Here is a 15,008-nt window from a genome sequence, read left to right as displayed (position 1 = left end):
CAGTAGCGGAGAAACAGTGTGTGAATGTGGCAACAGGGAGACAGGGAGGGGTAGACCAGACTAGACCATGGTTTTACATTTTTTTCTGATCCCACCCGCGATATAACCAATTATTTACATCCTACCAAACGCACCGACCACGTCGGGTAACTTTTCGGAACAGCACGCGTTTCTTTCCTGGGGATTAAAGCAACCTGAGAGCAACACAGAACAAGAAGAAGAAGCAGAATAAAGACCATGGTGCTTTAAGAGGTGTTAAAAACGATGATACTTTGCGAGGACTCCTGAAGCTTATGTATTTATTTATTTATTTTGACCACCGTTCCCCTTTTTTATGCCCGCTCCCCCCTTCCACGCCGGGGCGGTTTAGCGAGAGGAGCGCCGGACGCGTAGCGGGCGACACACACGGGGGGAAGGATGGACCAAGCCTGCATCCTGAGAAAGTTTATCGAGGGGGTCACCGCCATGAGAGAAGGGGACGAGCGGGGAGAGGACAACTTCGGCAGTGACTTCATGGTGGGTCTCAGACTTTCTGCTTCCTAACCCCCCTGGAGCCCTCCCTCCTCCTTTCTCTGGCTTCCGTCTCCATGCATGCTCCACACTTCTCTCCAAAGCCCTCAGTGGTCCGCGGTTCGTTTCTCTGTTTTCCTCACACTAGCCGGACCCGGTCCGGGACCCCCAGTCCGGTCTGTCCTCCCTGGGTCCCCCACCCGACCCCTTCAACCTGATACAGGCTCCGCGGGCCAGCTCCGGGCCGAGTCAGCTGCACCACATTCCCCTCTCCCTCTCACTCCCACTCCCAGGCTCCCAGTGCGGCCTAGCATTGTCTGCTCCTGCCCACAGACCCGCTGCTGGTTAACCTCCCATACGACCACGACACCTCGTATTTAAATGTTTACAGGGACGTTATTTGACGTGTGTATGTGGTTTCCGTTTCTCGCCATCGCCCCACGTCGGGGATACACTGCACGTCTCCCCCTAGCTCCGGTTACCACTCAGTTGACTCTGATTTGACCGAAAACATGGCCTTCATGTCCAACAAGGAGACGATGGGGCCGGTCTGGTAATGCACCCTCCCTGTGGTGTGGCCCTGTGGTGCGTTTCGGGCGTGCAGGTATTGTCATCTGTCCAGGCAGAGCAGATGTTGTGCTAACCGGATGCTATAGCGCTAGCTGCTGCTCCCACCATGGCTCCGCCGGGCGAGCGTGGACTGTTGATTTGATTTGAAACCTGTGTTTATGTTCTACTGCAGCTGTTCACTCCCATCAGAACATATCTGAATGCGAAGTCTCAAGGATACAACTCGCCCATCCACGAGTCACTCCATACAGGGGGGGGGGGGGGGGTTCTCTAAATCGTTTTATTCTGGTCCACTTCTGCCCCCCACACCGTGGGAAAGACGACAGTAACTGTCCTCTGATAATGAAAAAGCTATAACCGTGGCTCCGACTCAAACCACAAGAGGCTGCTAACGAGAAAATGTACATAGTCAAGATTTAATGCAACGTTGGGGTTTCTGTTGTGTGTTGTTCTCATGCATTTGATTGTAATTCGTGTTATTTTTTAAGAGTGCATGTTGAAATGTTGATTGCATTTGACAAACAACACAACGTTATTGTTTCTAATCTAGTAGCTTAGATTCAGAGCACACATACCACCCCTCCTTCTGCATGCAGGCAGCTTGCTCAAGCTTGCAACATTCTTTCTCCGCCAATTTCATAACCTGGTGCTGTCGACTGCAATGGCCAGAGAGCCGTTGTCATCGCCTCGGCACTGTTCGGTAGTGAAACAACACAGGCAATGATTCTGTGTCCTCTTACAAGGGTATAGTAGCTTTTCTGCTATTGTGGACTGTAATAGGATTGTTTCTGTGTTAAGGGCTGTTGCGCAAATTCTGGACGTCCAAAGTGCTATTGAGGAAGTATATGCTGGACAAGGACACACAATAGTGTTCTGCTGTTGGCTCATAAAGCACAGGTGTGTTTTTATCAAATATGGGGTTAATAATGGGGTTTTCAGTCTTAAGAAAAGGTGGATGTACGTGTATGTAATGCACCCCTCCTCGATCATTTCCAAACATGGAGTCTGAGGGATAATCAAGAGGTTAACATGTTAACAGGACTTATTGGAGACATGCAACACAGTCACACCTGGGATCGTCCAAGTCTACTGGCAACATGTACTGGCTGGCAGGCTATTTGGCTGCTGGCTATTTCTGACCGTTTCACAGCTCCATCAGAGAAACCAGAGACCACCTTCCCAGTCAGTGGCAGTCGAGAAACCGGAGCATGATACGTGGATATCATAGTCCAGGGACTACTGTAACCCCCCGGTACTCTGACAACCATCCACCAACTCAGGAGATGGACCAACATTTCTGTGTAAACAACGGCCGACGGCGGGATATTGGATGTTTTGAAGTCCACCCTAAGATCCTTTCTTTGAGGGAGGATTGCATCCTTGGTGCTGAGATTCTCTGTAGTGCATCTAGGGAACTCTTAGGGTCTTAATTATTCAGCAGTGACAAACGCTTTTTTGGCCAACTTGAATTGAAAGGCTGGCCTTTTGCCTAAGAGGATAAAAACCAGAGAGCCAGAATTAGAATGTGTCTATTTTAGCTTGTCGCTAGCACGAATCCCAAGGCCTGAATAATGCTCAACACATCGTCAGGGTGCTCTGTGGCTGGCCTCGCACACCCACACACGTACACATGCAATGTAAACCCTTCGGCGGGTATTGTTGTATACATAGGATGCATTTTAAAGACCAAATTACAGTATCCATGTCTGGGAAGGAGGCATAAATTATATGCTTTGTTTCTGCCATCGTCACAACCCAGCTGCTGTCGGAGGCAAAGGCGCTCTGAGACTCATTCGTACCACTTGATCAGCCTCGGCTATGAGCCCAGAAACCCCCCATCAGATGGGACCCTCTGTGGTTTCACTAACCGTAGTGTCAGCCAGTACATCCAGGGCCTGATGGGGTTCTCCCCTGTGGAGTCTGGAGGAGTCTGATGATGGAGTCCTTCTACCTTACCGTGCTGAGCGCAGGACAGACATGGCCTTATGAGGGCTAGGAGATATCATGTCAAGGTTTGAGGTGGATGTTGCTGAAGTGTTTTGGCATACTCTCGGTTTGCCTGGTGTTCAAGACACCGATGACGTGTTTCTCTACCCACTATGTTTACGCGTGACAAGAACCACCAGCGGTGTTATGGGCTGGTTAAGAACCAGTTCATCGGGCTGTGCGGTGTGCCTCGGTGGATTGTTTTATACCCTGTTGGGTTTCCCCCCCCTGCGGGTGGGGCTCCAGCCTGACAAACTATCAAATTTATATCCATCACAAAATCAACAACAACAGTAATTGTGTCTCGAGGGCGGCCTCACGAAGCTCATGTGCACCTTGGCTGCTACCCCAACACAGCGATTTGTGCCGGCCACACAATGATCATATGTCATTCACTAGATCAACACAGGTCTCCGCTTTGGACTCTGACATTTTCTGGTGCTGTGCCAGAGGGAGGGGACATGGTTGGTCTGTCGGAGGCCGGGGGCTCCTGATGTGTTAATGCCTTTAAGTCTGAACTACAGGGGAAGTCACTGCATGCTAATTAGGTGCAGGTCAATAACATTTACATTCATATTCTGATGGAGGGACACACACGCACACACCTTATAGTGTATACCTGGTTCCTCTATCATTTTGTTTTGTTTTTTATTTGACGGAGGCAAGGGCACATACTCATTCCCGCATTTATTCAGGACTCGCACACACACGCACGCGCGCACACTCTGGTGGACATGGAGTTGTCTAGACAGATTTTAGACTGTGCGTGTGCGTGTGTCTGCCACACCTTGACCAGGGAATTATTCAAGGCGGTTCTTAGAAGGGTGAGAACACAAGCACACAGAGACACTCCTGTTCCACTGACCCACACATATTCCATCACGTGTCCAGACACACATTAAGAACATGCAATAAAAGCGTGTGTGGAATGTAGTCAAAATATTTCCACTATCAACCGGTGTGTGTGTGTGTGTGTGTGTGTGTGTGTGTGTGTGTGTGTGTGTGTGTGTGTGTGTGTGTGTGTGTGTGTGTGTGTGTGTGTGTGTGTGTGTGTGTGTGTGTGTGTGTGTGTGTGCATGCGCTGTCGTGTGATTGAAAGGAGCAAGGCCTCCCTCACCATTTATGTAGCAAACGCACACATGCACTAGTGCACGGTGTCTCAACGGCTACTTGTGGGTGCTAGCATAGAAGACTCGTGTACTAATGCTGGGCATTATCATATTGACATTCTGTGAGCAACACCGTTGTGTGCGTGTGCGTGTGTGTGTGTGCGTGCGTGCGTGTGTGTGTGTGTGTGTGTTGGAGCAGATCCAACCCCTGTTCATTCCTCATGTCTGTTTCAGGTGAAGGGACAGAAGGAAACTACTCGGTCACCGAAGGTGCAAAAATACCCAAATCTCATTTCTCCGGTTATAATATTGGACGCAGACGTTGAGGACGGTGTTGTTGTCTCGCTTGTTCGGTTCCTGGGTGAGCTTCACACAACCGGAGGTCAAAGTTCAGCAGTGGGATAGGCAGGGTAATGAGTGGTCCTACAGTGGGCATGCCAAGTGCTTCATCCTGAAGTGTGTGTGTGTGTGTGTGTGTGTGTGTGTGTGTGTGTGTGTGTGTGTGTGTGTGTGTGTGTGTGTGTGTGTGTGTGTGTGTGTGTGTGTGTGTGTGTGTGTGTGTGTGTGTGTGTGTGTGTGTGTGTGTGCATGCGCTGTCGTGTGATTGAAAGGAGCAAGGCCTCCCTCACCATTTATGTGGCAAACGCACACATACACTAGTGCACGGTGTCTCAACGGCTACTTGTGGGTGCTAGCATAGAAGACTCGTGTACTAATGCTGGGCATTATCATATTGACATTCTGTGAGCAACACCGTTGTGTGCGTGTGCGTGTGTGTGTGTGCGTGCGTGCGTGTGTGTGTGTGTGTGTGTGTTGGAGCACATCCAACCCCTGTTCATTCCTCATGTCTGTTTCAGGTGAAGGGACAGAAGGAAACTACTCGGTCACCGAAGGTGCAAAAATACCCAAATCTCATTTCTCCGGTTATAATATTGGACGCAGACGTTGAGGACGGTGTTGTTGTCTCGCTTGTTCGGTTCCTGGGTGAGCTTCACACAACCGGAGGTCAAAGTTCAGCAGTGGGATAGGCAGGGTAATGAGTGGTCCTACAGTGGGCATGCCAAGTGCTTCATCCTGGTGTGTGTGTGTGTGTGTGTGTGTGTGTGTGTGTGTGTGTGTGTGTGTGTGTGTGTGTGTGTGTGTGTGTGTGTGTGTGTGTGTGTGTGTGTGTGTGTGTGTGTGTGTGTGTGTGTGTGTGTGTGGGGGGGGGGGGGGGGGTTCTGAGTGTTGTTTTGGTGTCCTCATAGAGTGCAACAGGAAGCGACCAGGTGGCTGTGATCGGTTGGCCGTTTTTTAACTCCAGTTGCTTCCTGCTGCCCCTACACACACACTCTCACTCACACACACATACACACTCTCAGTCACACACACAAACACACTCTCACTCACACACACTCTCACTCATTCACACACACACACACACACACACACACCCTTCTTTTTCACCACCAGTCCTTTGTCCAGAGTTTGAGTCAACGGGCAGACATCATTTCCAAAAGACAGAGATTGACGCCCGGTAGTTGGTGACGGTCTAGAGTAGAGTGCACTTTAGAGTAGTTCACTTGGAGAGTTTAATATTCACCGCACTAAGGTCAATGAGCTTTCAACGGTCATCAACCGCTTTCTCCACACTGGTTTAGACAAGACGCATGTTTGGTTTGGAGGATGAAGGAAAGGACAGAGTTAGGGACACACATATACATACACACCAACCACTATCATTCTGTGCCACTGACCTACATTGACAAAAAGTGTGTGTTTGGTGCGCCCCCCCCCCTATTCTCCGTTGCGGGGTATCGTACATTGTGTTACGCTTTTCTGAGCACACGGAGGGGCCGAGTGTGACACACACACACTTCCACCTGACTCACGGCTACCCATTCTCAGGCGCCATGATGTCACTTCCTGTTGGGGTGAACCTTCATCGGATCAAAGAGCCTTTGAGGTGGGGTCACTGGGGTCACAGTGTGTGTGTGTGTGTGTGTGTGTGGGCTAGGTAGTATTTTACTATTGAATGCGATTATAAACGCAAATACATTTAATATCAGGTTTAATTCTGTGAATGTTATGATACCGTGTGTTGAATAGCACTGATGATTTGATGTATCAGAGGTCGTCTGTGGTTCTGTTTATAAAGTAGGCCGATGCTTTGATTCCCGTTTTCATTCATCCTTCTCTGCGTGCTTCGTGGCGCGAGTACCAGAGGAATGGAATGTTCTGGAGACTGATCCGTGGCCGACAGGCGCACCAAGGCTTCCTCTTCACCGTGTTCTCTGGTTCAGGACCGTCTGTGGCCGTAGTGGACCGAGAGAGGGGGTGGCAGAGAGGGGTTGTTCTGCAGTGCTAGTTCCCCCCGTGTCGCTCGGATCCAGAGCAGATGGATTATTCAAAGAGCTTTGTCAGAGGTGACCTATTTTACCGTCTGCCTGTGTGTGTGTGTGTGTGTGTGTGTGTGCGCTCTCTGTAAGGTGACTGTGTGTGTGCATCTTTCTGATTTGACATCCAGACTTCAAGAGGATTTCCTCTGCCAATCACAACGTTCCCTGCTCCGTGTGAGGGGGCGTGGCCGAGGTGCAGGTGAATCGGAGGCGGTACCGTGAACGAGAATGTCCTGGCGGTTAATATGTTGACCAACGCAGAAACAATAAATACCCTGCAGGATGCCCATAAATGGGTGTGTGGGAACTGTGTGAATAATTCATCTGAGGAACACGGCATTATGCTTCTTCACCCAGGAGGAAAGTGGGCTAAGCTGCTGACAACCAACCCCCCCCCCGTCCTTCTGTTGTCTTCTCTTCCTCTTTACTTCAGTCCTGCTCTCGCTCTGCAGATCTCGGCCCACTTCGTTTCTCTGGGTTTTATTTTGGATTCATTTTCTTCCCCCTTTCCTCTTGGCACTGAGCTCTGTGCCATCGCACACTCGGTTGGGCCGTGTGTGTGTGTGTGTGTGTGTGTGTGTGTGTGTGTGTGTGTGTGTGACTCAGCTGTCTCGGTTTATGCCCTGCGGGGGTCTGTTTAGGCACTGGGCTTTTCTGGAGGGCGACGCCCTGTGTGTGTGTATGTGTGCGCGCGTGCGTGCGCATGTTGGTGGAAATTGAGCGTTCACAGGAAACTGGCCAGCGACGAGACACACAACTTTTCCACCCACTTCCTGTGACGCAAAGCGAGCAAGTCTTTATGAGGGGCGGATGCAAAGGAGGAGGGGGGAGAGAGGGGAGAGAGGGGGGGGTGATGGGGGAGGGAGAAGAATAACGAAACCAGAGTGACAGCAGGAAGAACAGCAGAGACCCTATCATGTAGTTTGATTAGTCTGGTTATCAACAAGTCGAGCGGGAGGACATTTATTAGACCAAATTAGGATAATCTAATAATCGTTGAACTAATTTATCAAATACATCTCCCGTTTATTGTGTAATACTTTTGTGTTTCAAATATCTATCATACAATAAAGACTCGCTGCTTGTCAGAAAAAGCAAGCATATCTAAGTCCTCACTTTGGTCGGTAACTTGTGCGGGGCGTGTCCCCTTTTAAGACATTTGTAAACTAACTTGTTCATTGACTCTCAGAATAAAGAACACTTTCATCGACTATGGAATCCTCTGCCGTTGTCGCCCTGGCATGGGTTCATGACCTTTTGCTGCCGGCTTTACACACACGCAGTCGTCCGACTTTGCGCGTCGATCATAATGCGTTAAAAGTCTTTTAAACCGTTAGAACTCTCTGAACCGTGCATCAGGAAGAAGGGGAGTGACGTGGATCAGGGGAGATAGGAGCGAGAGAGACAGAGATGGATATCCACGGGGATTACACGTTAAATAATGAAGCACTATAAACGATGAAGAACAAAGTGTATAGATAGTGGTTCAGCCCCCTGGCCCCCCCCCCACTATGAAGAGGACGTCCATCCAGTGGTTCAGCCCCCTGCCCCCCCCCACTATAGTGGTTCAGCCCACTGCCCCCCCCACTATGAGGACGTCCATCCAGGGGTTCAGCCCCCTGTCCCCCCCCACTATGAGGACGTCCATCCAGTGGTTCAGCCCACTGCCCCCCCCACTATGAGGACGTCCATCCAGGGGTTCAGCCCACTGCCCCCCCCCACTATGAGGACGTCCATCCAGTGGTTCAGCCCACTGCCCCCCCCACTATGAGGACGTCCATCCAGGGGTTCAGCCCACTGTCCCCCCCACTATGAGGACGTCCATCCAGTGGTTCAGCCCACTGTCCCCCCCACTATGAGGACGTCCATCCAGGGGTTCAGCCCACTGCCCCCCCCACAATGAGGACGTCCATCCAGGGGTTCAGCTGGTATTGGACTGGGAGAGCTCCCGGCGGAGCCAGTTGGTGACCCAGAGGGAGGGCCTTGTCTCTGCCAGCGGGCAGGGAGCCTCGCTGTGGCCGGGGCCCGCTGGGGGCCTCACCACGGGCCCCCCCCCCCCAAAAGACCTGGCTCTGATGGTGGCTCATGGTGTTCAGGAAGAGAAAGAGCTGCCCTCTTAAGAAATGGTCCTCTCTGGTCTGTCACCTGTTTCGCAATCCAGCGTCTGGAGCTAAGAATCGGTTCTGGTTCAGGGGCCAGCGAGGAACTGTTTCCCCCGCATGTTCCTCTTATATCGGTCTGTCTCCGTCACACGGTGGCTCTCTCCCCGCTCTCCTTCTCCTCCCCTCTCCTCCCTCTCCTCCCTTATCCTCCCTCTCCTCTCTCCCCTCCCCTCTCCTCCCTCTCCTCCCTCTCCTCCCTTCTCCTCCCTCTCCTCCCTTATCCTCCCTCTCCTCTCTCCCCTCTCCTCTCCCCTCTCCTCTTCCCCCTCTCACTCCTCCCTCCCACTCATCCGCTTCCGATTAACAACAGACGGTAGCCAGAAGTGTGTGTGTGTGTGTGTGTGTGTGTGTGTGTGTGTGTGTGTGTGTGTGTGTGTGTGTGTGTGTGTGTGTGTGTGTGTGTGTGTGTGTGTGTGTGTGTGTGTGTGTATATACACACGCGCGGGGGGATAAAGGGAACCATTAACTCAGTTACTGGGACTCGAAAATAGCAAAGGCTTCAACTGCTCTCTCTCTCTCTCTCTCTCTCTCTCTCTCTCTCTCTCTCTCTCTCTCTCTCTCTCTCTCTCTCTCTCTCTCTCTCTCTCCTCTCTCTCTCTCTCTCTCTCTCTCTCTCTCTCTCTCTCTCTCTCTCTCTCTCTCTCTTCCCCCCCCCCCCCCCTCCCCTCCGTCTTGCTCTCTTTCTCCCCCTCCCTCCCTCCCTCCCTCCCCGTTACTTCATTTACACTACATCCACCAGTGTGTGTGTGTGTGTTTTACGTAACAGGATGTTACGGTAATTAGAAGCAGCTTCTGTCTGTGGGACGTAGAGACAGATTTAAAAGAAGAACAGAGAGAGGACAGGGTGGTCGTCCGCTGGACCAAGCATTCCCACCCTCGGACGCTGAACATTCTCTCAAAGGCACCATTCTGCAAACCAGTCTGGTCTCAGATCAGCGGGTTGTCGACAACACCGGGAGACCTCTGGTGCCTCAGCTCCCGAAGACCCACGCATGATTGTGATAGTTTACGTCCGTAGCCAGTCTTACCCTATCGACCAAGCGACCGCTAAGCGAAGGTTACGGTAGCTTAACCATCCAGACTGGCACTGTCCTTTACAAAAGAGAAAAAATAAAAAGGGACTTAATGGAATTCATTAGCATATGCGAGACAGCGGAATCCATCATCGACCAATCACGTTGCTTGATTGGCCGTAGAGCGGCCTTATGAACTCCAGCCAATAAGAGTTGAGCAGTACCACGTTCAGCGGTCCCTGCAGCTCACATTACTTAAGGACGGAGAATCAAACGGGCATCACAACCAAAGGCATCCGTGCCGACATTAGCGTCTGGACACAAGAAGAGTCACAGACCCAGCTCTTCTGTTTGAGAGAAGGAGGCGTGTGTGTGTGTGTGTGTGTGTGTGTGTGTGTGTGTGTGTGTGTGTGTGTGTGTGTGTGTGTGTGTGTGTGTGTGTGTGTGTGTGTGTGTGTGTGTGTGTGTGTGTGTGTGTGTGTGTGTGTGTGTGTGTCTTGGTGGACCATCTTTACATCTCCTGATTCTTAATGTTATCGACCGCTGCTAAGGACCTCACGTGCTACTATCAGGGGCGTCTCTGTCTGTATGGTTCTCTCGCTCTCGCTCTCTCGTGTGTGAACTCAGGAGGGAGTTGAAGAACCTCAGGCCACCAGAAGTCTGGACGCCCACGCAGCGTTTCTCTGAGGCTGTGAGGTGTTGGTGGAGGAGGGATGGGCAGAACAAGCTGTGATGAAGCCTCGACTCCCTCCCTCCTCTTCCTCCTCCTCCTCCTCTGAGAGAGAAAGCAGCAGAGACGCAGAAGACGTAGAGGCCGTGTCAGCGTGCAGTAGGAGGTCGCTCTGCTGGTGCCTTGCCCTGAGCCTCCGTCAGCCCCTCTGCTGGTGCCTTGCCCTGGGCCTCCGTCAGCCCCTCTGCTGGTGCCTTGCCCTGAGCCTCCGTCAGCCCCTCTGCTGGTGCCTTGCCCTGGGCCTCCTTCAGCCCCTCTGCTGGTGCCTTGCCCTGGGCCTCCTTCAGCCCCTCTGCTGGTTGCCTCCTGGGCCTCCGTCAGCCCCTCTGCTGGTGCCTTGCCCTGGGCCTCCTTCAGCCCCTCTGCTGGTGCCTTGCCCTGAGCCTCCTTCAGCCCCTCTGCTGGTGCCTTGCCCTGAGCCTCCGTCAGCCCCTCTGCTGGTGCCTTGCCCTGGGCCTCCTTCAGCCCCTCTGCTGGTTGCCTCCTGGGCCTCCGTCAGCCCCTCTGCTGGTTGCCTCCTGGGGCTCCGCCCACGCTGCCCTGAGGAGCGGGAGTGGGAAGGAGGATTTGAATCCCGCAAAAATAAATCTGTTCCGACGGTTGATCGTGTTGTGATTTAGGATGATGCAAGACTCAGTGTCTTGTTTTCCTGTAATGTGTGTGTGTTGGGGGGAGGGGGAGAGAGTACCTAGTTGGGAGACACTGTTTGACTAGTGTCAAACACCTCTTTGTTTGACACTAGTCAAACAAAGAACAACTGGAGCTCTCCAGGACAACAAATCACTGCGACTTGAAATGCAGACAAATATCTTCTCAATGCGTTATTTTCGCATCCGGTTCCCCCCCACCCCCACCTCCACCCCCACCTCAACCCCCACCCACCCAGCTAGCAATTAGAACCAAGATGGCCGCCGGGCGACGCGGGCTGTAATTACCCTGCCAGTGTGTCTTCATTACTGCCTGCTCCGGCTACCAGCTCAGCACGCGTCCGCTGTGTGCGTGTGGGTCTGGGCTTCGTCCTCACAGATGATTCTCTTTACAACCTCCATAAACACACATCTGTTATTGTTTTTGTGTGTGTGTGTGTGTGTCACGACTCTGTTTATATATATTGTACGTTGATCTGACACCGTGGGTGTTGGGAAGGTGACAGCAGGCTCACAGTGACAGGATGAATCCTACTGTTAGGAAGGTGACAGGATGAATCCTACTGTTAGGAAGGTGACAGGATGAATCCTACTGTTAAGAAGGTGACAGGATGTATCCTACTGTTAGGAAGGTGACAGGATGAATCCTACTGTGAGGAAGGTGACAGGATGAATCCTACTGTGAGGAAGGTGGCAGGATGAATCCTACTGTTAGGAAGGTGACAGGATGAATCCTACTGTGAGGAAGGTGACAGGATGAATCCTACTGTGAGGAAGGTGACAGGATGAATCCTACTGTGAGGAAGGTGACAGGATGAATCCTACTGTGAGGAAGGTGACAGGATGAATAACCCTTCCCTCCCTGGTTTCCCAGAGGCTTCGCCGGCTGTCCACCAAGTACCGTACGGAGAAGATCTACCCCACCAACGTAGGAGAGAAGGAGGAGAACGTCAAGAAGAACCGATACAAGGACATCCTTCCATGTAGGTCATTCACTCGTTCACAAGGACATCCTGCCATGTAGGTCATTCACTCATTCACAAGGACATCCTGCCATGTAGGTCATTCACTCATTCACAAGGACATCCTGCCATGTAGGTCATTCACTCGTTCACAAGGACATCCTGCCATGTAGGTCATTCACTCGTTCACAAGGACATCCTGCCATGTAGGTCATTCACTCGTTCACAAGGACATCCTTCCATGTAGGTCATTCACTCATTCACAAGGACATCCGAGCATGGGGGTCAAATCACTCATTCACAAGGTCATCCTGCCCTATAGGTCAAGTCACTCATTCACAAGGACATCCTGCCCCTAGGTCAAGTCACTCACTCACTCATTACTCTTTTACTCACACAAACATACGGCACGGTAGCTTCTCGTTCTCTGACTCATTCACAAACATATACTGACGTGGAGGTCCGGTCAATCACTCATTCACAGAGACATCCTGCCCCGGTTTTTGCTTACTCACTCACTCATTTGCATGCAGATGCACCCCCACCCACTCACAGGGTCTCTCTCTCGTTCTCTCCGTGTGATAATCTCCCTCTGCCTTCAGCCCTGCCTCTGTCCCTCTGCCTCCTGTTGAATGAGCCTCGCATAAAGCCCAGGAACGCCATCCATCTGCGCCAGATGTTCATACCGCCACACACACACAAATAATCTTTGTGTGTTCCATTAAACTCTATGAACCCGCACCCTCCCCCCCCCCCCCCCCGATCCATCCTCATCTAACCAATCACTCACCTCCCCCCCCCCCCCCCTCTGGTGATAAATACCGTAGCAACTAAAGCTGCAATAGTAACAGACACTGATGACGACATGATCAAACGAATGAGTACATTAAAGTATTGTGTGTAATGTATTCTGTCCACTCCAATTGATTATTATTTTCATTTCCCCCCCACACTTCTCTTCCAGTTGATCACACCAGGGTGAAGGTGACGTTAAAAACAACCAATCAGGACACAGATTACATCAATGCCAACTTTATTAAGGTAAAAGCTGTTGGATGACAGGTCCATCCTGATGCATGGTTTAGTTCTCATTGTTCTACTACGTATAATTATTATGTACATTTCAACAATTTCATTGTCTTGCATGAATTCATCATCATCTTACGCAGTGAAAAAATGAACTGCAATGATTTCAGTATTAATTAATTTAACACATAATACAACACTTAATTTGCCAATTTTCAAGTTTAAGTAGAAGTATTATCTCTTATTCAATGTTCATCCCTCCTCCTCCTCCTCCTCTCTCCTCCTCCTCCTCCTCCTCCTCCTCCTCCCCCTCCTCCTCCCCCCTCCTCCTCCTCCTCCTCCTCCTCCTCCTCCTCCTCCTCCTCCTCCTCCTCCTCCTCCTCCTCCCTCTACCTCCCCCCTCTCCTCCTCCTCCTCCTCCTCCTCCCTCTACCTCCCCCCTCTCCTCCTCCTCCTCCTCCTCCTCCCTCTACCTCCCCCCTCTCCTCCTCCTCCTCCTCCCTCTCCTCCTCCTCCTCCCCCTCCTCCTCCTCCTCCTCTTCCTCTCAGGGTATGGATGGGCCTGAGGCCTACATCGCCACACAGGGACCCCTCCCCAACACGGTCATGGACTTCTGGAGGATGAACTGGGAGTACAACGTTGCGGTGAGGGGGGGGGCGATGGGGTTTGAAGGGTTTATGCTTCTCTTGTAGAAGAGAAGCCCCCCCGCCCGTTCTCCCGGCGGTCCGAGTCCGCCCTGCAGCAGGGTCTGGAGGAGAGCAGCACATTTCTTTCCGCTTCCGATACGTTTTTGCGGGAGCCAATCACCAAGCTGGCTACCCCCCTTGGCGCGCTATTGGCTGGTTTAACACGTTGAAGACAGGGAAGCGACGGCAAGCAGCCAATGGCGTACAGAGTCAGTTGAACGAGGCCGGTTGATCACGCCTCTGGTGCTGAAATAGCCAGGGTACTTTTCTTGTGGATTTAGCGGTGATTTCTGAATCCCTTTGAGGCTGGTTAAACTGTTTGAGAAGGGCTATGTAAGTAAACGGATGTATGAATAATGGATGATTATCATTATTTATTGTTTGATTTATTGATTATTATTATTTATTGATGATGTAATGGATGCGGTGGTCATGCAAGGTCGTTTCTCTGATGGATGTGGTTTAATTTGTGCTGTAATTTATGCATTAATTATCCTTCTGCGTTTGTTTGTTTCCTCAGGTTATTGTGATGGCATGCAGAGAGTTTGAGATGGGCAGGGTAAGGCCGTGCCTTTTAAATGCTGTGTGTGTGTGTGTGTGTGTGCGTGCGTGCGTGCTCGTGTAATATAATGCATGTTGTTGAAAGCATTTGCCAAAGCCATTGATCAGTGTTCATTGATTTCCTGCTCAGAGCTCTGTGTCCTCGTTGCTCTAAACAGTTAAAGACCAACCCATTTATTCAGAGTTGTTTGTGTCACTCCAGTGATGTGAGCGCCTTGCGTGTTGTGATGGAAGATGGGAGGTGATTCAGTGTGCTTTTCATGTTTTGGTGTTTTACTGCGGGCCAGATTGTAACACCTTTTTCTCCCTTCTTCCTGCGCAGAAAAAGTGTGAACGGTATTTTCCGATGCTGGGGGAGGAGCCGATGTCTTTCGGGCCCTTCAGAATCTCGTGTGTAAGTAGAGTGTGTGTGTGTGTGTGTGTGTGTGTGTGTGTTACTCATCTAGCACATTTCTTGAGTCTCACTACTTCATAAGTTTGCCTGTAATTCTGTTTTTTTTAATAGTTATAAGATGTTCCTTGAAGTTCGTTGCAGATGAAACAAAGACATCAACAAAGACAAATTTAAAAACATAGTAATATTCTCTCTCTCTCTCTCTGTCTCTGTCTCTGTCTCTGTCTCTCTCTCTCTCTGTGTCTTTCTCTCTCTCTCTGTGTGTGTCTCTCT

General features: G+C 51.0%; 1 protein-coding gene across 2 annotated transcripts in view; it reads left to right on the top strand.

The window, feature by feature from the left end:
• The window catches only part of LOC130381242 (tyrosine-protein phosphatase non-receptor type 12-like), a 38,055-nt gene continuing 23,047 nt past the window's right edge, over positions 1–15,008 (top strand). Inside the window, exons 1-7 of one of the 2 annotated variants that reach the window (XM_056588728.1) lie at positions 1–252; positions 371–516; positions 11,980–12,088; positions 13,032–13,108; positions 13,643–13,738; positions 14,301–14,339; positions 14,664–14,735. In XM_056588728.1, the coding sequence (XP_056444703.1) occupies positions 418–516; positions 11,980–12,088; positions 13,032–13,108; positions 13,643–13,738; positions 14,301–14,339; positions 14,664–14,735 (492 nt within the window). In that variant the 5' untranslated portion in view covers positions 1–252; positions 371–417. Of the gene's footprint in view, positions 253–370; positions 517–11,979; positions 12,089–12,261; positions 12,274–13,031; positions 13,109–13,642; positions 13,739–14,300; positions 14,340–14,663; positions 14,736–15,008 lie in introns of those variants that run through there. The other variant, XM_056588729.1, reaches the window with a different exon arrangement.

The sequence above is a fragment of the Gadus chalcogrammus genome, chromosome 4 (assembly GCF_026213295.1).
Source record: "Gadus chalcogrammus isolate NIFS_2021 chromosome 4, NIFS_Gcha_1.0, whole genome shotgun sequence".
In the NCBI taxonomy this organism is placed as follows: domain Eukaryota; kingdom Metazoa; phylum Chordata; class Actinopteri; order Gadiformes; family Gadidae; genus Gadus; species Gadus chalcogrammus.
This window is presented reverse-complemented; position numbering and strand designations above follow the sequence as displayed.